This window comes from Corythoichthys intestinalis, chromosome 17, assembly GCF_030265065.1.
Source record: "Corythoichthys intestinalis isolate RoL2023-P3 chromosome 17, ASM3026506v1, whole genome shotgun sequence".
NCBI classification, from domain to species: Eukaryota; Metazoa; Chordata; class Actinopteri; order Syngnathiformes; family Syngnathidae; genus Corythoichthys; species Corythoichthys intestinalis.
The window spans coordinates 31079536-31104342 of record NC_080411.1 but is presented as its reverse complement, the minus strand read 5'-3'; the positions used below and the strand labels follow the sequence as shown (position 1 = coordinate 31104342).

Here is a 24807-nt window from a genome sequence, read left to right as displayed (position 1 = left end):
CAAAGAGCTGTCGAAGGACACCAGAGACAAAATTGTAGACCTGCACTAGGCTGGGAAGACTGAATCTGCAATAGGTAAAACACTTGGTTTAAAGAAATCAACTGCGGGAGCAATTGTTAGAAAATGGAAGACATACAAGACCACTGATAATCTCCCTCGATCTGGGGCTCCATGCAAGATCTCACCCCGTGGCATCAAAATGGCAAAAATCCCAGAACCACACGGGGGGACCTAGTGAATGACCTACAGAGAGCTGGGACCACAGTAACAAAGGCTACTATCAGTAACACTATGCGCCGCCAGGTACTCAAATCCTGCACTGCCAGACGTGTCCCCCTGCTAAAGAAAGTTCACGTCCATGCCCGTCTGCGGTTCGCTAGAGAGCATTTGGATGATCCTGAAGAGGACTAGGAGAATGTGTTATGGTCAGATGAAACCAAAATAGAACTTTTTGGTAGAAACACAGGTTATCGTGTTTGGAGGAGAAAGAATACTGAATTGCATCCGAAGAACACCATACCCACTGTGAAGCATGGGGGTGGAAACATCATGCTTTGGGGCTGTTTTTCTGCAAAGGGACCAGGACAACTGATCTGTGTAAAGGACGGAATGAATGGGGCCATGTATCACAGGACATCCTGGATTATAGGAAGTCCTGGTAAGGGTAGCCCATTTTGTGTGTACAAACATTATTTTGTCCATTATAGGAGGTCAAAGAAAATTGTTTTGTTTTTTAAAATTGTTTTTAATTTTTTTTTTTTTTTTAATTAAATATTTTGAGCAACTACAATATCTTTCACATAAACGTCATTCAGATTTAGTGTTATCAGCAGTGTTGGTAAAAACGGCGTTGCAGAATAACAGCGTTTCTAACGGCGTTTTTTTTTTTTTTTTTTTTTTTTTTAAGTAATCTAATTAATTACTTTTCCCATCTTCGCGGGTGCGTGTTCAGTACAACAGGAAAAACGAAAAAGCTTTTTTTCCCCACAGCATTTGAAAGTTTAAGTTTGTATGATGTTATATGGGTGAATTTTAAAAACTCTTTCAGTTGATATACAGTAAACCAAGGGCGTAGGTTTGGTCTCAACATTGGTAGTGACGATATAACAGTATAACCTGCATCATATGCCTGCATGTACCTTTTTGCTGCGGACGGGACATTAATAAGACCAAAAAATGATTGAATGGAAGTCAGGGCTACATTTCTCATGAATATGAACCTAATTAATTGATAGGCTGAATGATCAATGCAAAATAAATGTCTCTTGACTTTTACTTACATGTGTATAGGTTCAGGTGATACAATGTTCGATTCAAACCTTTGTTTTAAAAAACTACTGAAGAAACATTTTTATTTTTAATTAAAGAAAAAAAATCTGAGCTATCCAAGGACCGATCTAGCATACTAGACTACCCCAAGACTCAAACCAAAGTGCTCTCATGAAATTCTGATGTGTGATTTTTTTTCACAGATTTTTTTTTTCATGCCAGTTCATGTTCATGTCAGTGTCCCCCAGAAGTGGACCCGTTCTTGGGTAGTGCCCCGTTTTTTAATAAAAAGACATTACCGTAATGTACATAATGCAAACAATGATCCAAATGAGGGACGGCTAGCTTGACTTCATTGTTCCTTGTGGAGGCTGGCCTGGTCGCAGTAGTTTTGCAGATTAACAAGTTCACACAATTTATTGTGATACTAACTCTGATGCAGGTCAGACTTTCGGTAGCAAAATTCGTGGTGTTTCCCCCACCTCCACAACATTGACGTATTTTTACTTTAATTACTGTGGCTGCAGCTGACCGATAAAAAAATTCTAATATACCTCCTCTTTGAAGTGGCGGCATGTTGTCGACATGAGTCTGTCAGGGTTGTGTGAGTGTGCGTGTGTCTGTGTGGCGTGCGGTCATGTCATCATCAGCCAGTCGAACGTGCGTGGGAAGTGGACCAGCATATTCAGCGAGTGAAAAGGGATAAATGTAAGTCTGAACATAATGAAAATAATTCACTTAATAATGGCAGCGTCTATTCTATCCTTACTACATATGGGGAAGACAATCTAAATTACCCATTTAACTGGACTCATCATATAATGCAAAAAAGGTTGCTTAAAAGTTGGTGAGGACAATTTGAGCATCCTGAGAAGTTGGTAATGTTATGTCCCTACGGTCCCTGTGCAAACCTACACCCTTGATATAAACGTCTTTTAGGTGAAAGGATGTTATAGAATGTATAATGTAATAACTCTTAAATATAACTGAGTTACTAACTCAAGTACTTTTTGTGGGATGTAATTTGTAACTAACTAAATTAAACTATTTTTTAAAGTAAGATTACCAACACTGGTTGTCTGTACTTTGAATTTCTGAGGTGTGGCTAATGAAGTGTCTGTAAAGTGTACCCAATGCATATACAAGAGCACAGCAAGCACGTTCCGACTTGGAAGGCTTTTAATAATTTACTTTAAAAAATAGTGTAAAAGTAACAGATATCTTCCACTCATGTGGATCTGTTTCATATTCAAATTGATGACCAAAGTAACAAAGTCTTGCAAACTTGCATTACGTCTGTACAATTTGTGAACACTCACTTGGCAATTTCCACATTTTTGGCTGGAAGTAAATAACTTTCGCAATACTGTATATATTTATATTTATATATATATATATATATATATATATATATGTATGTATAAAAGCTCACAGCAAAAACAAGCTTGAAATGTACAGCTTTAGAAAACTCAGAAAACATAGCTGAATGGTGTATAATACAAACATGCTTGTAAGAAATAGCAAAGTGATAAGGATGGGCCTTTCTCTCAGTTTGCTTGACATCATCAGAAGACAAATGACAGAAATGCCATTCTTAAATATTTAACTCAAACACATTGGATTGCCTATTTCAAGGATTCCATTTGCTTATACAGTCGTATGAAAACGTATCTGAACCTTGTGGAATTTCTCACATTTCTGCATAAAATCACCATCAAATGTGAGCTGATCTTTGTCAAAATCACACAGATGCAAACAAAGTATCTCCTTTAACTAAAACCACCCAAACATTTATAGGTTATCATATTTGATTGAGGACAGCATGAAAACAATGACAGAAGGGGGGAAAATGAGTAAGTGAACCCTCTGTCTAAGGAGAATTAAAGAGCAATTGAAACTAATTTTTACCAAACATTTTAAGTCAGGTGTGTGCCCAATCAATGATGAGTGGTTTTAAGCTCTGCCCACTTTCAAACACACACCTGGTAAGAAATGTCTTGATGAGAAGCACTGTCTGATGTGCATCATGGCTCAGTCAAAAGATCTGTCTGAAGACCTGCGATCAAGGATTGTTGATTTGTATAAAGCTGGGAAATAATACAAAGCCATCTCTAAAACTCTGGATATTCACCAATCGACAGAGAAGTTGTCTACAAATGGAGAGAGTTTGGAGCTTCTCTCCCAAGGAGTGGCCATCCACCAAAGATGACACCAAGAGTTCAGTGCAGAATACTCAGAGAGGTAAAAAAAAACCCTAGAGTGTCTGCTAAAGACTTACAGAAATCACTGGCACAGTCCAATATCTCTGTGCACACATCAATTATATATAAAACTATGGCCAAGAATGGTGTTCATGGGAGGACTCCACGGAGGAAGCCACTGCTAGCTAAAAAAAACAAAACATTGTTGCTTGTTTAATGTTCGCGAAAAGGCACTTGGTCACTCAACAGAAGTTTTGGCAAAATATTTTGTGGACTGATGAAACCAAAGTTGAATTGTTTGGGAGTAACACACAAAGTTATGTGTAGAGGAAAACTGGCAGAACATCAACACCTCATCCCCACCGTGAAGCATGGTGGAGGGAGCATCATGATTTGGGGCTGTTTTCTTTCCTCAGGGCCTGGACAACTTGCAATCATTCATGGAACCATGAATTCAAAAGTTTGTCAGGATGTTTTGCAGGACAACCTGAGGCCATCTGTCAGACAGTTGAAGCTAATAAGACCATAGATGCTGCAACAAGATAATGATCCAAAACACAGAAGTAAATCAACTTCAGAATGGTTTCAGAAGAACAAAATACACATTCTGGAGTGGCCAAGTCAAAGTCCAGACTTGAACCCCATTGAGATGCTGTAGCGTGACCTAAAGAGCGATTCATGCCAGTCATCCCAGGAATCTGAATGAACTACAGCAGTTTTGTAGAGAAGAATGGGCCAAGATTAGTCCTGATCGATGTGCCAGACTGATCTGCAGCAACATAAAGCGTCTGGTTTAAGTTATATATGCCAAAAGTGGGGCCACAATATATTAAATGTGATGGTTCACTTACTTATTGTTCCCCCTTCTGTCGTTGTTTGCATACTATCCTCATTAAAATATGAAAACCAATAAATGTTTGGGTGGTTTTAGTTTAAGCAGGCACTGTATTTTCATCTGTGTGATTTTGACAAATATCAGATCACATTTGATGGTGATTTTATGCAGAAATGTGAGATATTCCAAAAGGTTCAGATGCTTTTTCATACCACTGTAAATGTCTCCTACATATTTTGAATGGAAGTCATTAAATAAAATAGAATTAAAATTCTATTTTGTTTCAATTGATATTCATTCTGAATCCATTTAAAAGAGGCTTGTGTCCATCACCCTTTGTTATCAATCATTAAGTGCCTGTTTGGAAGAGGTAATATATATTTATTAAGTATATACGTATCAATATCAAATTCTATTACATGATATAATTTGTATAAATATTACATTAATGTGACTTTTATTTCAGATCCCAACAGATTTAATTCAAATTAGGGAATAAAAAGGCCTTTTTTTTCTCCAAATTTGTTACATTTTAATATTACAAAATAACTTTCAATTCTTTGCAAATGTTTTACATAATAAAAATCCTCGCTTGTCATCATTTTTTTTTGTACCACCATTGCTTATGAACAACCCTTTAAATGGTGAAGAAAAAGTGCCACTTGCAAACAGAGTTGAGAGATAACCTTTCAACTTTCAAAAGCGCTTTTTTTTTTTTGTAAAGATAAACTTTAAAAACGACGCAACATTGCCATGTGTGCGGGTTGACATGCAAATTTGCTGGTTGTAAAATATTACAGGTAGGAAGAGTTCTGCACACGTTTAAAAATGACCCTTGCGTGAGACTAGACTTTGCAGGGTCTCTTCATTACAAAGCACCATGACTGCCATTTAGAAGTGTTATCTTTCTTGCACTCTGATTTCATTCCAGTTCCTGGGAGAGTCCTCTCTCTTTGAGATGAGGAACTGTGAGGTGGAGGACAAGGAGGCACGGAGCTGCAGAAGAGGAGGTGCACACAGCTATAGCATGTTGAGGATGGCGTTGTACATTTGAACCAGCACGGCCAAGTGGACAGGCAGGCAAGACTGGCGGTCCTGGGTCGCAGGTGTGCAGGTCAGCCAGGAGAGTGCGTTGTACTGCTCCAATACAAACCTGCATTTGAAGAAAAAATGTGTATAACCGTATTATTAGGATGCATAAGATTTTGTAGCAAATTTTTATATGCGTTAAAGAAGGGTTCAAAGAAAAATGACTCAAATAATGGTTAAAGTGAAGCCATCTATAGCTATAAATAAGTGGAACTTTGTGTGTGTGTGTGGGTGTGTATGTGTGTTCCCAATGGACTCTGAAACGGCTGGGCGGATTTTGATGACATTTTACACAGACGTACTTTATGTTTCTGGGAGTGTTATTAGATGGGTTTGATCTTTGTAGGCCTCCATTTAATGGGGAAAATTATTTTGAAACTCCAAAAACTAGCAAAGAAAATCCTTGATTGTGGAGGGGACAGCGCCATCTTTCAGACAAAATGTTGCAGTTGGCTATTAAACTGTACGGGTTATTGTGCAAACTTAAATGTGCTGTGATGATACATTATGGCTTTGAGTACTCAAAAATAAGCTGCTGGATTAATAAAAAAAAAAAAAGTACAATTTTATACAATAAAATGAATGAATGAATGAATGAATTACTAAGGGATTCCTTTCGGCTGGACATCTTATAGTCTCTATAAAGGCGGGTTTGTCTGTGTGGCTGTCTGTGTGTTTGGGTAGATTTAGATGAAATTTTATACAGTTGTACTTTATGTGTCTTCTCAGATGGGTTTGATCTCGGTAGGTCTTCATTTAGTGCACGAAATTTATCCAAAACTCCAGAAATTAGCATAAAAAATGCAAGTTTTCACTTTTTCAACAGGGCAACGCAGGGCGATGCTGCTAGTATATTAATACATACACACACACACACACAGTACAGGCCAAATGTTTGGACGCGTGTTTATTCATAGTTTTATCACCTTTGGTTGCAGAGCTTTCAGTCACTGTGCCCCCCAGCTCTGGAACTCCCTACCCCCTGATCTTCGAAATACAAACCGGATTCGGTTGAAGTTGGGAAATTGTGTAAAATGTAAATAAAAACAAAATACAATGATTTGAAAATCCTTTTCAACCTATATTCAATTGAATACACTACAAAGACAACATATTTAATGCTCAAACTCATAAACTTTATTTTATTTTTCAAATAATTATTAACTTAGAATTTCATGGCTGCAACACGTGCAGTAGAAGTTGGGAAAGGGTATGTTTACCACTTCATTACATCACCTTTCTTTCTATTAACACTCAATAAACGTTTTGAAAGAGAGCAGACTAATTCTCTTAGCTTCTCATATGGAATTTTTTCCCATTCTTGCTTGATGAACCGCTTCAGTTCAATAGTCCGGGGTCTTCTCGTATTTTACGCTTCATAATGCGCCACACATTTTCAATGGGAGACAGGTCTGGACTGCAAGCGGGCCAGGGGAGAACCTGGACTTTTACTTCGAAGCCACGCTGTTGTAACACGTGCAGAATGTGGCTTGTCATTATCTTGCTGAAATAAGCAGCGGCGTCCATGAAAAAGACGTCGCTTGGATGGCAACATATTTTGCTCCAAAATCTGTATGTACTTTTCAGCATTTATGTTGCCTTCACAGAAATGTAAGTCACCCATGCCATGGGAACTAAAGCACCCCCATACCATCACAGATGCTGGCTTTGAACTTTGCGTTGATAATAGTCCGGGTGTTCCATGTCCTCTTTGGTCTGGAGGACACGACGTCCAGTGTTTCCAAAAACAATTTGAAAAGTGGACTCATCAGACCACAAAACACTTTGCCATTGTGCATCAGTCCATTTTACATGAGCTCGGGCCCAGAGAACCCGGCAGCGTTTCTGGATGTTGTTCATAAACGGCTTTTGCTTTGCATTGTAGAGTTTTAACCCACACTTACTGATGTGGTGATGAACTGTATTTACTGACAGTGGTATTCTGAAGCTTTCCTGAGCCCATTTGGTGATATCCTTTACACATTCTTGTCGATTTTTAAGGCAGTGCCGTCTGAGGGATCGAAGGTCACGGTCATTCAGTCTTGGTTTCCGGCCATGGCGCTTACGTGCATCAGGGGCGGACTGGGACTAAAAAGCAGCCCTGGACTTTGACTCAGCCCAGCCCATAAGAATCGCTATACGAAGGGAAACACAGACCCCATAGGGGGGTCCGGGAACATGCCCCTCCCGGGAGAATTTTTTTTTTTTTTTTTTTACATTTTATTGTAAAATGCACCAATTTCGTGCACTTTGAGAGAAAAATGAAGAAAATGTGTCTAGACTGTGACTGTCTGACTACGGGCGCTCAAAGTACTGCAAGGCTGAACTGGAGTTGGATTCATTTTCTGTACTAGCTCTATGATCAACCTGAATAAACAAATGAAAGAATTTATTTTTCAAAGCAAGTTTTACGTATCCAATTGATTATAATATATCTCTATAGATCTCTGTCTATAAAATGACTTCATTGTTTATGCCATAATTCAGTGGTCTCCAAACTATTCCACATAGGGCTGCGGCGGGCGCAGGATTTCATTCCAACAAAACAAGACAAAACCTCTGCACCAATCTGGTGTCTTACAAGTGTAATCAGTTGATTGCAGTCAGGTGCTGCTTGTTTTAGCAGAAACTTCATTGGTTAAACTGTCGGTACTCGATCGGTTAAAACAAAAACCAGGCCCCACAGCGGCCCTTGAGGACCGGTTTGGAGACCCCTGCCATAATTAATCTTGCCATACAAATAATAAATTTCAATGAAAATACAATACACATTTCAAGACAAATCCTGTATACATAAACTTCATTGGAAAGTATTAACCAGAAAACAAAACGATTTATATATGATTAATAATGTATATAACATCAATTTAACTACCTAAACTTTAAAGTAAAACCATTCATTTTATTAATATTTTGTTATATTTCTTCTGAATTAATATTGCTATGCTGCGTGTGCATACATTGTTTTACGGCTAAAATATTTTTTCTTAGGAGAGGGATAGTAGGACTAGCATACTGTAACTTGACACGATTGCAAACGGGTACATCGACTAGCTGGCACTAACCCTTTAATTGTCATTTATTTGATTTAAAATGTAGCTACCTGATGGATAACAATTGCCAGTTTACAGAGCAAGTAACCCTCTTCATCCCAATTTACTTGCCCTGCGCTTGTCTGGGGAACTTCCAACAGTTTATCGTTGCCCCCTCCCTCTTCTTTTCTCTCTCCCAGCACCGTCTGCACGTCAGAGCGGCTGCAGCTCCCTCTCACCATCGCCGGGAGCTGAGCTGTTGTTACCCGACGTGGCCGTTGCAGCCAGACTGCTGCTTGCGAAAATATTTGTCGATTTATGACATTTTAATGCTTCACTCTCCAGTTTCTTTAATTTTTTCTCTCTAACCTTCTCCGCGCCACCCTGCTCTTTTCAGTTTTTTTGCCACCACCATCCATATTGTGCATTAACACTCGTCGCTATTTTGCTTCCACAAGGAAGGAACCAATGAAGGCTACTCTGTGCTTTCGTCGTTCCTAGTCTATCAGATTGGCGGTGAAAAGCCAGGCGCATTGCTGCCACCTGTCGGATTGGATGCGAACTGTAGATAATCAGAGGATAGGGGGGATAAAAACAGTGATGCATAATGAATGGCGGCCGCCGGCCGTCCAGGGCACCGGCCGTTCTGTGATCCTCCAGAACCCACAGATTACCAGTCCGCCCCTGACGTGCATTGATTTCACCAGATTCTCTGAACCTTTTGATTATATTATGGACCGTAGATGTTGCAATTTTGATTTGAGAAATGCTGTTCTTAAACTGTTCAACTATGTTCTCACGCAGTTGTGGACAGAGTGGTAAACCTCGCGACAACCTCGGTTGAAAATGACTGAGCATGTTTGGGGAGGCTCCTTTTACGGTACCCACCTGTTCCCAATTAGCCTGATCACATGTGGGATGTTCCAAATAGGTGTTTGATGAGCTTTTCTCAGCTTTCTCAGTGTTTTTTGCCACCTTTCCCAACTTCTACTGGACGTGTTGCAGTCATGAAATTCTAAGTTAATTATTATTTGGCAAAAAACAATTAAGTTTATCAGTTTGAACATTAAATATGTTGTCTTCGTAGTGTATTCAACTGAATATGGGTTGAGAAGGATTTTCAATTCGTTGTATTTTGTTTTTATTTACATTTTACACAATTTCCCAATGCCACCTTTCCCAACTTCTACTGGACGTGTTGCAGTCATGAAATTCTAAGTTAATTATTATTTGGCAAAAAACAATTAAGTTTATCAGTTTGAACATTAAATATGTTGTCTTCGTAGTGTATTCAACTGAATATGGGTTGAGAAGGATTTTCAATTCGTTGTATTTTGTTTTTATTTACATTTTACACAATTTCCCAACTTCAACCGAATCCGGTTTGCATATATACCCTTTCACTTTTCAAATCCAGACTCAAAATACACCCGTTTACTCTTTCTTACACACCATGATCCCTAGCTCTGTTCTATCCTTACGTCTCTTTATCGTGCTTTTACATTTTTTTATGATTCTTTTGTTGTTACCGTGATTCCATCTCTCGTGAAGCGTCTTTGTGTGGCTTCAAAAGCGCTCTAGAACTAAAATGTATTATTATTATTACCTTCACTGAGAATTTACAATGTAAATAGTCATCAAAATAAAGGAATCGCACGAATGAGAAGGTGTGTCCAAACTTTTGGCCTGTACTGTATATGTATGCAGTCATTGATTTAATGATAACGCAAATCACTCTGCTGATAACAATGTGCTTCATTCTTTTAAAAAAAAATGGATAACAGCAAAATGAGGGGTGATTGATACCTGGATTAATATTAAAAAAAAAATATATATATATATATATATAAACCCAGCTCTGGAACTCCCTACCCCATGATCTTCTCAGCATATCTACTCTATCACTTTTCAAATCCAGACTGAAAACGCACCTGTTCACTCTTTCTTACACACCATAACCACTAGCTCTGTTTATATTTTTACTTCTTTTTATTGTGCTTTTAATCTTTTATCCTTTTAATACCTTTTTTTATCATACTGTGATTCCATGTCTCTTGTGAAGCGTCTTTGTGTGGTTTGGAAAGCGGTCTAGAAATAAAATGTGTATATACAGTATATCAGGGATGCACTGAGAGCAAAATTGTGGGCCGAAACCGAAAACCGAATATTGGAATCACCTGGCCGAAAAAAACCAAACAAACTGAAAGGCCACAAAATGCACATGCATATAATTTACTTTTTTATTTTATTAAAAAAAATCCTTGGCATTGGTTCTACAACCGTGGAGGCTCATAGATTTAGTTTGAATGGTGCAGATTTTGTGGCAAACTCTGAACTGTGTTGGCGTCGTCATAACAACACACGTCACGGCCGATGAAACCTTGATAAATGCGCTTTCTTGGAAGTTTGGAACACTCAAAAAATGTGTCTCACGTCTCCAATTGCTATGATAAATGAGATCTCGCCGTTCGCTTGTGTGAACTGTAGTACACAACAACAACAACCACAGAACTATTCCATTTTTGCCGAAACTAGTAAAGCTCTTTATAAGCCTATTAAAACCTCTCTCACTCCTACAATAAGTTATTAATAATTTTTTTCTTAGCAACAAGCGGAATCAATTGAGAGCCACGTGAGTGGGCTGAGTACTAGAGGCGATGAAGCTGAGCAACTGGCTGAGGGAGTGTGGAGGTTGAGGGAAAAAAATGTGACAAAAAGAGGAAATGGTCGGGCTAAAGACTTATTGTACTACACCACAGCAAATGCACTCAATGCACTCAATGCATTCAAATACTCGTTTTTTTGTATATTGTTGACTTGATTAAATTCCAAACTACTCACGCACAAGCTCAAATGACCTGTACTCAATGTGATGCTGAATATCAATGGAAAGCAACTTCAGAACGCATGTGTAGCAGCAATGAAGCACATTTGTTTTATTTTCCTACATTTGATAATTTATATATTTGATACCTCAAAATACTTCTGAACCGCGGACATGTTGGCTGTGAGCCAGTATTGTTGCATCTCACCATGTTTTGATCATGTCATCAAAAGAGAACTACGGTTCTTCACACTATTCGGTGCGAAATATTCGTGCTTTTAACCGAAAATGCAATTTTAGTTATTTATTTTTATTTTCGGCCAGAGGTTTTCGGCGCCAAGTTTTCGGTCACATCTTTACCATATATTCATTTTGAAGGGTGATTTGGCAGAGGAGCATACCGTACTATACACAAAAATGTGTTATATTGAAATATTAAAGAAATAGCTGTGTGTGCGTGTGTTCACCATAAAAATGTCAGAATACCTCAAAGGCAAAGGCAAAAAAAAAACGTCTATAAATAATGTATCATCTGCATGAGCTTCGACAGCTTTGCGTTGTGGCTTTGGACCAGCAGAGCTTCGGGAGTCACTTTAGATCATATTGGACACCCGCAGCCAGGAAACGCTACATGTGTTGTATATTTACCGGAGCACATCAGAGGTGGTCTTTGAATCGAGCGGGTGAGGGGTCCTCTTCGTCTTGTCTGCTGCCAGCTCATCAGACTGGACCATGGAGATGTGGTGGTGGAGCGAAGCCTGTGGAGAACCAAGGGCAAGACAGCGCCACATGAGGGGAGCTGCCGTTTCATGGAACATCACCCTTTCCCACATCATCTATCCTGTCAACCCTGTCTAAATTGCTCTTTTCATCTCTCATTCTGGCCGATTTTAACATTTACTAGAATTCTCTCACAGAAAAGGGCATCCGTGCAGTCCTAAGCAAGCTTTGGTCATTCACATGATATCTATTCTAAATCGTAATTCTAATGCAGCACTTCAATGTTGTTTTCATGAATCTATTGCCAGCCTGGAACATCTTTACCAATGCATTGTGTTTAAAAAAAAAAGTATATATACTAAGGGTGTAATGGTACATGTATTTGTATTGAACCGTTTCGGTACGTGGTGCTCGGTTCGGAACGGAGGCATACTGAACGAGTTTCTGACGTAATGTAACCCTTACTTTTCGAGGCTGTGAGTCGATTGGGTTACAGTTTCTTTGTGTAGATTATATTTACTCCGTCTTCTCTACCATAATGAGGACCAACACAGTAGGACAGTATAACCCAGATACGTCAACAGCGCGACAACGTGGCCACCGCGAGAACGCAGTGAAACGCGGCCGTTAAAGTCCATCAACCAATGCACACCAGTCGCAGTGCAGCCACGTGTTAGACGCGTCCCAGAAGCGGCTCAACACGACGCACGCGAAAAGAACGGCAGAGTTTATTATTTGACGCGAGACACGAGACGTGACCCTCCTGCTTCAATACTACTACCGGTAGCTAGGATCGGGCAACCAGAAGTCACTCGTGTAAAAATACGGTGGATCCGGTCAATTTTTAAACTTATATGCAATCGTAACCCACTTTCTGAGTCCATCAGATCTCTTGAGTGGTAGATCGGGGCACAGTTGACTTGCATTTGTTGATTTACTGCTGTCTTCTCTGCTATAATAATAACCAACACGGCCCCGTGTTCAATACAAAACCCTCCTACCACAACAAAACAAGTAGGAACTAATATTCACATAGGAACTAAAGTTATAAAATATATATATATATATATATATATATATATATATATATATATATATACAATGTAAATAAATACAACATGGCATTAGTAAAATATAAACACATAATAAAATAAATAATAGCCCATTTAAATAAAATAAATTGAAATGCGGTAAGACACCTGTAATTAAATAATAAGAATAATACACAGACCCTGCTTACACAATTAAATTGATTAATTTCTGTGTGGCGCTTTAACTTGAGAAAATCCACTAATAAAGCTTTTGAAAACTGTTCATAAGAAAAAAAATGATTCAGTGAGGCATTTCATTTGTAAAATAAATGTTAAAATCTTTGTCATTGGGATTGCTTTTCTCTTTAGCACAGGACTTCTTTTTTCTTCTTTCTTTCAGAAAGAAAGCTGAACAATACGCGGGGTCTGAAAGGCAAATTGTTGTTGGATTATCTTTAAATACCCGCTACTTTTTGAGCAGAATTCTAGCTTTGTATAGGCTAATGTTCCTATTGTTGAAAGCACAAAGGTGTGTAATAAACAACTAGCACATTTATATTTTACATTTCATTTTCTTACCGTACTGAAAATGAACCAAACCGTGACCTCAAAACCGAGGTACGTACTGAACCGAGATTTTTGTGTACCGTTACACCCCTAATATATACTATATTTGGCCTTAATCCACGACCCAGCTCATAACTCAATTTGCTTGTATATTGAACACATTAAGCAAATAAAAATTAAAATGCCAATAACCTTTCATAAAGTTTTTTTTTTTTTTTAATTCTGTAGTATTTGTGTTTTTGATCTGTGATTTGTGAGTGACATTAGAAGTGATATTCAGGTTGCCCCAAATTGGCTTATTCGTCTTTGTCTGAAGTACGTCAGCAAGTTTACTTCACACTGCCTTTATTGAGCCTTTTTTTTTTTTTTTTTTAAACATCTCTTGAATGTATTTTTTGGTTCTTTCATAACTCAATTTTGGCTAGCAATGCCGATCATAAATCAACCAAGAAAGGTTTATGCCTCGAAAAAGGTCTGCACTCATGAGTCAAGGATGTACTGTACTATGCATTTACTATCAAAGTGCCCTGTGATTTATTAATTTTCAATAATAATTTAGTTGCAAGGCCTTCTCTGCAGTACAGGCCCTTACACCTGTGGTATTTGACTTTTAAGACATTTTTTTAGTTAAGAAACAAATCCGAACGAAAGAGAAGTGGTATGGTTTGAATACCTTGAGGAACAGTGGACACTGGTTCTCAGCCTGAGGATACGGTGCCCAGAACCAGTGGGGGAGTCCGCTGGCCTGCGCGGTGGAGACGTAGTAGCCCAGAGCTAGCGGCTGCTGCTTCAGCTCTTCCGGGGGATTGTCTCTGGAGAGTAAGCGTTCCCCCTGGCTCTGTGCAAACAGGAAATTCAAATTATTGACCATGAACACGGTGAACACATATTAAAACAAGGGCTACGCATCACATTCACTGCTGGCCGAAAGTATTGGCACCCCTGCAATTCTCCCAGAAAATGATTGCAATTACAAATGCTTTGGTAGTAATATCTTCATTCATTTTTCTTGCAATGAAAAAACACAAAAAAGAATGAAAACAAATTAAATCATTATTATTTAAACAAAACTCCAAAAATGGGCCGGACAAAAGTATTGGCACCCTCAGCCTAATACTTGGTAGCACAGCCTTTAGACAAAATAACTGCGAACAACCGCTTCCTGTATCCATTAATGAGTTTCTTACAATGCTTTGCTTGAATTTTAGACCATTCTTCTTTGGCCAACTGCTCCAGGTCTCTGATATCTGAAGGGTGCTTTCTCCCAACTGCCATTTTCAGATCTATCCACAGGTGTTCTATGGAATTCAGGTCTGGACTCATTGCTGGCCACTTTAGAAGTCTCCAGTGCTTTCTCTCAAACCATTTTCTAGTGCTTTTTGAAGTGTATTTTGGGTCATTGTCCTGCTGGAAGACCCATGACCTCATAGACTTCACTGGGCCCTATATTATGCTGCAAAATTTTTTGGTTGTCTTCAGACTTCATAATGCCATGCACAAGGTCAAGCAGTCAAGTGCCAGAGGCAGCAAAGCAACCCCAAAACATCAGGGAACCTCCGCCATGTTTGACTGTGGGGACCGTGTTCTTTTCTTTGAAGGCCTGTATTTTTTTTCCTGTAAACTCTATGTTGAGGCCTTTTTCCAAAAAGCTCTACTTTTGTCTCATCTGACCAGAGAACATTCTTCAGAAACATTTTTGGCTTTCTCAGGTAAGTTTTGGCAAACTTCAGCCTGGCTTTTTTATGTCTCTGGGTCAGAAGTGGGGCCTTTCTGGGTATCCTACCATAGAGTTCCTTTTCATTCAGACGCCCACGGATAGTAGGGGTTGACACTGTTGTACTCTCGGACTGGAGGACAGCTTGAACTTGTTTGGATGTTAGTCAAGATTCTTTATCCACCATCCGCAACATTTTTCGTTGAAATCCCTCGTCAATTTTTCTTTTCCGTCCACATCTAGGGAGGTTAGCCACAGTGCCATGGGCTTTACACTCATTGATGACACTGCGCACGGTAGACACAGGAACATTCAGGTCTTTGGAGATGGACTTGTAGCCTTGAGATTGCCCATGCTTCCTCACAATTTTGCTTGTCAATTCCTTAGACAGTTCTTTGGTCTTCTTTCCTTTCTCCATGCTCAATGTGGTAAACACAAGGACACTGTACAGAGGTTGACTCAACTTTAATCCATTTTAACTGGATGCAAGTGTGATTTAGTTATTGCCACCACCTGTTGTGTGCCACAGGTAAGTAGGAGGAGCAGTTAATTACACAAATTAGAGAAGCATCACATGATTTAACAAAGGGTACCAATACTTTTGTCCGGCCCATTTTTGGAGTTTACTTTAAAATGATAATTGATTTTTTTCCCATTCTCTTTTGTGTTTTTTAATTGCAAGCAAAATAAATGAAGATAATACTACCAAAGCATTTGTAATTGCAATCATTTTCTGGGAGAAATTGAGCATTATCTGACAGAATTGCAGGGTGCCAATACTTTTGGTCAGCAGTGCATACAGTAAGATATGTACAGTAGAAGTATAAATGAGTAGCACACCAGTAGTGAGGTTACATGTAGGGTGCAATTGACAGCACTTTGAACTCAAGCTGGCTTGTGCATTTAGTTAAGGTGTTCTCAAGTGAATCGGTTCAAAATAGACTCATAAAAGCAGACAAAAGGCTTAACTTTTTCTGTGGTATCTCTGATGTCAATATGAGATTGCAATAATTAACTGCGTGAATCTGTGAGTTAACGAGCCCTTCAAAGTAAAGAACACGGTCCCCACAGTCAAACATGGCAGCGGTTCCCTGATGTTTTGGGGTTGCTTTGCTACCTCTGGCACTGGACTGCTTGACGGTGTGCATGGCATTTTGAAGTCTAAAAACTACCAACAAATTTTGCAGCATAATGTAGGGCCTAGTGTGAGAAAGCTGGGTCATAGACTTCATAATTATGAAGTCTATGACTTCATAGACTTCATAATAAAGTCTATGACTTCATAGACTTCATAATTATAGTCAATGACTTCATAGACTTCATAATAGACTTCATATGGCTGGGTCTCCCTCAGAGGTCATGGGTCTTCCAGCAGGACAATGACCCAAAACACACTTCAATAAGCACCAGAAAATTGTTTTATTAAGCTGAGGGTGCCAATACAGTACTTTTGTGCGGCCCATTTTTGGAGTTTTGTGTAAAATGCTGATGATTTTTTTTTTTCATTCTCTTTTGTGTTTTTTCATTGCAGTCAAAATAAATGAAGATATTACTACCAAAGCATTTGTAATAGCAATCATTTTCTGGGAGAAATTGAGCATTATCTGACAGAATTTCAGGGGTGCCAATACTTTTGGCCAGCAGTGTAATTAATCGCTGTTAATTGCAAAGAACTGATGCTATTAGTCTCAATTTAAAAAATTGTAATCATTCCCCAAGTATAGTGTATTTTTTATTTCCTGTATGTTATTTTTTTATTTGCACATGAAAGAAAGCGCCCCCGTTAGTTTTGCATAGCACCAAGCGGCCAAAATAAAATGTTACTCAATTGATGGAAGTTAAACACCTGAAATCATATTGATTATTTGTTGTTTGTGGAACTGTCTCATCCTCTAGTTTTCCAGGTGCGTACTGGCCTCCAATTTTCTCACAAATCAAACCAGCTCTTAAGTGTACTTTTATCTCTTCCCTTAGGTGAGTGATGACACCAACAATGTGTTTGAGTCACGCTGCTCTCTACTTTGCGATTGAGCTGTTAAGAAGCTGTCATTGAGTCTCTTTCACCCCTCTTGCCTCGGAGCCAAATTCCTCCACGCTTGGCAGCGCTTCACTCTCACATGCTGTTTGGTCATGTGATGTGTGTGATGTCAAGTGTCAGTCAAGATGCAATTGCATGGAACGGAGCTTGAACAGGTATGTTGCTAAATACCTCTGCGTGAAGATATGTACACTCAGTGGCCAATTCATTAGTTGCACATAGACCGATATACAGTCACAGGCCACTTTATCAGGTAGACCTTGCTAGTTGGACCCCATTTGACCTTCAAAACTGCCTTAATCCTTTTTGGCATAGATTCAACAAGGTACCGAAATAATCCTCAGCGAGTTTGGTCCATATTGACGTGATAGCATGGCGCAGGTGCAGTAGATTTGTTGGCTGCACATCCATGATACCTATCTCTCGTTCCACCACATCCAAAAGGTGCTCTATTGGATTGAAATCTGGTGTCTGTGGAGGCTATTTGAGTGCAGCAAGTTCATTGTCATAAGTTTTTTTTTTTGGTGTGTGTGTGTTTTTGTGTTTTTTGACGATAACGAAAATATTTCATCGACAAACATTTTTTCATGACAACGTAACGATGACAAGCTAAGAATGTGTCTTGGGAGACTACAACATAATGCCAGTTTTCGCCTGACGAGACGAGAACGAGATGAAAATTCGCCAGATTTTCCTTCATAAATTCATAATGTGTGACATTTTCTAATCGTATGTGTAGTTAGCAAGCATCATAGCAGTGTTTGGTTGTATCACTCATGTGACATGTTGCGCCCAAACTCACACATGCTTACTCTTAGTGTCGTCACCAGTAGGAGATGGAACCTCTTGGTACCTCACGATACGATACGATTTGCGATACAAAGCTCACGCTAACGATGATCTGACGATACGGTGATACAACGATTATCGATCCATTGGTCAGGAAATCATTCTAGGATATTCTACAATAACTAATAAACAGAAAAACAAGCTTCTGCTGTGAATTGGAATGAGTTTATCACTAGTAGACGTCCAATCCATTTGAACATCTATGGCCGTGAGTGGCAGCCAATGCCAGACAATGAAGTAATTTTGGGCCATTTAAGGTCATTTACCTGTTAATTTTCAGATATTTCCTGTTGATTTTGGGGTATTTTATGGGTCACTTCCGTTTCTTTAACTCAAAATAAACAGGAAGGTTAAAACTGGGAATCACCCAAATAAATAGGCAGTGACTCAAACTCAACAGGAAATAACCTATAAATGCCCTAAAATGAACAGCAAGTGACCTGTAAATGCTCTGAAAATCAGACAGAATGACTGGGAATGCTCTGGTTTCAAATGAACGAACGTGCCTAAATGGATTGGGCTTCTAGCATTGTCAATGCAGCCTTAGATTTAACTGAGACACTATTACGGTGGAAGATTTTGGTAGCAACTTGTTGGTTTCGTTTTATTGTTTTTTTTTAGACATTGACACCTTTTTAAAACGATATCTCGATTCTTGCCAGGCGCATATCGATAACCTTTTGGGATACAAAGTATCACGATATATCATCATTTCAATATTTTGTCACACCCCTAGTCACCAGGCTCTCGACTTATCTTTTTAGAAACACACTTCAGGTGCTGCTAGGTAGGTTTTGTTTTCTTATCTTGTCTAGTTATTGCATGTTGCATTAGCCTTTAAAAGGTCTGTGCTGCACTAAATGTAACTTGTAACGTTAGCATAGCATTTGCCTTAGCATTAGCATTTAGCGTGATGAGTGCTGTCTTAAACTCTTACAATACTTTTTACATACAGTTTTTGGTGTGCAGGTGAGTTTAATTCATTGAAAATAATGTACTTGAATAACTGGAATAAAATGTACTGTTTTCCTGCTGAGTGTGCATGATCATCACAAAGATGGTGATGTCCTTGTATACTGTACAATTATGTGCTCATCTGTCAATGTTCATTCGAAATTGTTGGAAACCTTTTATTATTGTATTTATTTATTCATGGTATGAAACCTTCGAATTTACAGCCGAAAATATTTTGAGTAATTGTCGACTAAAACTACACAAAGATGAACACATTTAGAAATGACTAAAATATGACTATGACTAAAAAGTATTTTCATCCAAAACACTAAGACGAAAATCAAAAGGACTGCCAAAGACAACACTGATTGTCATATAAAAAAAAAAAAAAAAAAAAAAAAAAAAAAAAGAAACAGTCTTAGTTGATTCCAGCTTTATGAAATGTCATGTTATCCTGCTAGAAGTAGCCATAAGAAGATGTGTACACTGGTGGTCATACAGGGATAGACATGGTCAGCAACAATTATAGGGCAGGATGTGGTGTTTTCGGGGATGCTCAATCGGTACTCAGGTGCCCAAAGTGTGCCAAGAAAATATTCCCCACACCATTACCCCACCATCACCAGCCTGAACCGTTGATACAAGGCAGTTTCCATCCCTGCATTCATGTTGTTGACACCAAATTCTGACCCTACCATCTGAACGTCGCAGCAGAAGACTCATCGGAATGTTTTTTCCAATCATCCATTGTCTAATTTCTTCATTGCATACATAGTTTTTTTTCACTGCTCTGATGCATTTGTTAGCCTACAATTTGTCTTGTTGAGAGGTGGGAAAAACATTCACGCAGTCATATTTACTCACCCTGGTGTGTTGGAAATGGGATCCCATTCCCATTCCAGATGGAGAGCCCGGTGACGGCACAGGGGAGGTGTTGGGAGAAGGATGGAGGTTACCCGTGATCAACATCATGTCATGTCCAATGTCATTCTCCAATTCGTCAGGAAAGGGAAGGTCGAACATGTCGTCTACAAGAGCAAAACTCATTTATTTGCTGATCTCTAATTGAATACTGATACCACACTACATGATGAAAATGCACACTATGGTAGGCCATGGAAGTTACAAACATTTTGCATAAGCAATATTGTTAGTGACACGGAACAAAAACGCCCCCTGTTGGTGGAATAAAATGAAAACAAGAATACTGTACATCATATTTTCACTACATTACTGAACAGAATATAGTATTTTACTTAAGACAGAGCAAAATTAAAACAAGGTAGATTTGTTTGTTAAAAAAATATCAAATAACCTCTTGAATAATTGCCAGTATTTGACAAATGCCTCACCATTTTTTATTTAAGTTTAACCCTATTTTACAAACAGCACGGTAGGGTCATGAGATACTTACTGGTTGAGCAAACATCAGGAGTCTAGTGAAAGCAGCTTTCCACTGTTTCTCCAAAAACCCCGCCCATGATTTCACTGTCCATGCATTTGTAGCTTTATGGCAGTCTAAAGACGCGACCTTGATGCTACATTATTCAGTAAAAGCTAATGAGTACCGTTATTGTCCTCAGTGGGGTAAGAGCTCGGCGCCAGCTGGGTGGTGGCGGACGTCGGGAAAACGAGGATGTGTGTACACGAGGCGTCCTGAGGCGTGTTCAGCTGCGACGTCTGCAGGTTCAAGGCGGTGCTGCGGCCAAACACTGAGCCCATCGTCACGGCGTCTGTGCGCAAACATAACAAAAAAAATGTATGTCATCTGTCTTTGCATTGAATTTGTTATTTGTTTATCAACCATATTAAAAGTTCAATGGCAAGAAGAGATGTCCATAACATTTTATGTTTTCTGAATGCCCCATGTTCTATACAATCACCTTCATGTAAGTACTCCATAACTCTCCTCTGTTCAGTCTTTACTTACCAGGCATGACTACAAGGGAGCCCTGCGGCTCCATGGCTACCAGGCAAGCACTGAGGATGGAGGGGGTGTCTGCCGCTGAGATGCCACACATGCGACAGGCCTCTCTGAGCTGGCGTCCTATTGAATGTAGTGAGTGCTCCCCAAGGAGTGAGCTCCAGTCTAGGGGCAACAAAAAGACAAAACTGTGTAACCAAAGAGTTTCAAGCAGTGAATCATACTGTAAAGATAGCATCTAAAACATCGACTGAAACCCTGTCGTAGGATTAAAGCATGTTGTTGAATGATGATTTGTGATAGTGGGAAGTGTTTCAAATTCATGGAACAAATGAACCTTGAAAATTCTCAGAGGACCAACCACTCTTGAATGAAATAATTATCCATTAATCGAAAAACTGCTTTAATCCATCTGGTGAAAGCTATGACCGTTACCTTTAAGTTCGCCATGGCCCAGTCTCCCCAAACGACCAATCACAATCCTCCATGGCAGTGAAGTCATCTGGATGATTCCGACACACCACTCCCACAGCTTTTGCAGACCCATCTTGCGAGCAGAAACCTTTGGGCGCCTTGCTCTGCAAAAGGAAAAAAGTGTTGGGAAAAGTTTGCAGCTTGAAGCAGTGGTTCTGCTTTTAAAAAAACATAAGAGCCCACACCAACCTGTTTGGCACATCAATGTTGATTATGCTCGTCTCCAGTAGCTCTCCCTGCTGGTCCGTGCATGACACCAGTATCCAACGCTGGTCATGTGATAGGCAATATCCCACAAAGAGTACGTTGTATCTGGGAGGGACTTCGGCCCAAATCTCTCCTTGTTCTGGCTGCTTGGGCCGGGTGGGCCCGAGGATGAATGGAGGTGTATATAGATGGACTGGGTTTGGATGCTGGGGGGAAACATCATCAAGTCACAAAATTAGAAAACATATTTACTGATAATAAAGTCAGGATTAGAATAAACTGTAAATATATGTATGATTCTTTATATGTATGGATACATACAGTAAACATACAACAGATTTTGAGTAAGCATCTTTTTATGTTATTTTTCTTAACATTGTTGTTCTTATCATGACTAGAGTTGTGACAAATATGATTTGGCTATCCGTTCGTTAGTTTAACAAATACGAATGTAATGATCACAAACTCCTGAATTGATCAAACAGTTATGGCTTTAAAGATATTGTTTTTGTATCGAATCACAACCCCTGTATTTACATATACATATTTACATATACTTCGAGATAAAATCGCTTCGAAACGCGGTCTTTTTGACATCACACGTAAAATTTGACTCGCCATTTGTTTCTACATTCGACGACATGCTCGAAATACGCCGATTTACAACAGCGCCGCAGTGTCTTTGTTTTGCCGGAAGACGGACGCACGGTGGATTTTCTTGCGAGAGAAATCAATACTGGTTCCAAGAATGTTAGTGCAGATGGGGAAAAAAACGAAAAGGGGACACTTACTATTGAAATGAAGATGAGATGAGAGAAAAATATGAGCATGGTGTGTGCATCCTTGAACTCAACAATACGACCGTAGAATGTTGATTTTGACGGTCCTCCTTCTACCTCCGTTCGCCAGTATTTATAAGTTAAGGTGACAGTTATTATTTTGATAACATCGCCAAAGAAATCGCCAGCTTTGTCAGGTTTCTAATCATTTATTGCATCAACTTGTGCAACACAACACGCCTACTGTCCGCTACAGTTTACGCCAGCAACAAAACATTAAAAGAGAAACTAAAATAGAACTGCACTCTCCATCTCACCGTCACGTAAGCTATGCAGTGCGTTCAGGTACAGCAAAACATGTCCGCCACCCAAATCGTTACATTATAACAGGAATTATTATTATTAGTATTATTAAGGATTCAGTGTAGGTTTTCAGGCTGTGGAACGAATCAATGGAAATCTAATGTATTCTTATGGTAAAATCCTGCTCGACATACGACTATTTTGACTTACAAACAAGGTCCTAGAATGAATTAACTTCGTATGTAGAGGTACCACTGTACATATCAAATTGGTCTCATGCCAAAGATTCCCAACCCTAATTATGACTTACATCTGGGCTCTTGAGGACAGATGAGATGGTGGACACCGGACCAAAGCCGGTCAAGGACTTAATGTGAGTGTGTTGCGGTTGCAGGCGTCTGCATTGCGAATAACAGGAGAAGGCCAGAGAGCGTAGGTGCTGGAGGTACAAATGGCTCTCCCCGCTTGCGGGCTGCAGGAGGTACTGGCATGGCACCACCTGTAAAAAGAACAATAGTGAAGGAATGCTTTCAGCTTAAAGTTCTGCAAAAAAAAAAATGAACATAATTATACATTTAGAAAGTAAGGAAACTTTTTGTGTGGAGATACCAAGTTATCAAAAACAGCTATTGTATCGTCTGTACTTTTTTGAGTGTTTTAAACACAAGTATTAAAACATCTTTAGGGCAGGACCACTTTAACCTACCTATAGGCCCCTGGACTCGGAAGACAAGACGTGCTGTGATACTGAACTCTTGTATAAGTGCCAATGTTCAAACCAATTCGGGGCCCCTTGTTGGGGGTCATGTTGGAGAGTTACTTTTGATTACCTGTAGAACTAGTGCAGGCCTTGTGGTCTCAGGCAAGGTCTGCAGCATCTCCGTATAGCAGCGAAGAAGCCCAAGTAGCCACACGCTACCTGCCTCGACATCGTCACCTTCATCTTCCTCCACTCCTTCACTCCGCATCCCAGTCGGGCTGACAAACGCATCCACGATGTAAACAACGATGGCTGGTGGGTTGATACGGCTGTCTGTGGAGTCAGGTCCAGTCGGAATGCCAATTCTTGACTGTTCAGCAGTGCTGGAAAAAAAATGTATGGGTGGGAGACTGTCAGATGCACTCATAAAATAAGCTTTACACTCGCATTCACTACTATGGACAATTTAAAGTCTTTTATAAAGTTAACAAGTATGTTTTCGCAATGTGGAAGAAGACCAGAGTACCTAAAGAAAATCCACGCTAGCGTGGTCATGGACCTGAAATTCAGACCTTGAACCTTGTAACCAGTAGAGGTGGGAATCTTTGGGCACCTAACAATTCGATTACAATTCAGAGGCTACGATTCGATTAAAAATCGAATATTGATGCACCCCCCAGCTATTATCTGCTTTTAATGTTTCGTACATTAGTTACAAAAATTGTACAAAAATCCTCTCAGGTTAAAATAGATGAATGTTTCAGTATCAAGTTAACAGTTCAAACCGTAAATAAAATACTCAAGTCCCCATTCTGTACCAGCAGCTTTAAACTACATTCAAATAATTTAATGTAATGAATCAACCGTTAAAGCAGTTTTTCCAAAATGTGAAAGTTAAAACTGTTTCAAAGATAGATTCAAGTCAAGATTTTGCCAATTTAGGAGTATTTTAGATAAAAAGTTAATTAGGTTTGCTTGGAAGGTTCGCTACAACAGCCTTCCAGGGAAGTCTACTGCTTTAAGATGGCGGCTGTTTACTAACGCCGGCAAGTCTGTCATTTTGCATCAAGTTTTCTATACATGTGCTGCTAACGCCGCCGAGTTCCGAATTCCGCATCTATTTCTTTATACATGTGATATCTACCGTAGCATTATGTGGACGTAGTTTATAGCAGCTGTCGGCAGCAGTCAGGTATTATTGTTTTTTTTTTTTTTTTTTGTATCTAGTAGCATGAGTTGAGCCAGAGCCGTGAGTTGGGCATTGTCATTAACCGGGTAATGACAAGCATGATGTTTA

The 24807-nt window shown here is 39.3% G+C and overlaps 1 protein-coding gene across 4 annotated transcripts in view; it reads right to left on the bottom strand.

Annotated features, from left to right (window-relative positions):
- Positions 1-2430: 2430 nt before the first annotated feature.
- LOC130905435 (mediator of RNA polymerase II transcription subunit 13-like) overlaps positions 2431-24807 on the bottom strand; it is a 225407-nt gene continuing 203030 nt past the window's right edge. For all 4 annotated transcript variants that reach the window (XM_057818833.1, XM_057818834.1, XM_057818835.1 and 1 more), the window contains exons 22-31: positions 23641-23893; positions 23121-23309; positions 21711-21934; positions 21483-21625; positions 21054-21212; positions 20692-20856; positions 19988-20151; positions 14242-14406; positions 11899-12008; positions 2431-5458 (exon numbers count right to left, since the gene is read on the bottom strand). In XM_057818833.1, the coding sequence (XP_057674816.1) occupies positions 5326-5458; positions 11899-12008; positions 14242-14406; positions 19988-20151; positions 20692-20856; positions 21054-21212; positions 21483-21625; positions 21711-21934; positions 23121-23309; positions 23641-23893 (1705 nt within the window). In that variant the 3' untranslated portion in view covers positions 2431-5325. The remainder of the gene's footprint in view (positions 5459-11898; positions 12009-14241; positions 14407-19987; positions 20152-20691; positions 20857-21053; positions 21213-21482; positions 21626-21710; positions 21935-23120; positions 23310-23640; positions 23894-24807) is intronic.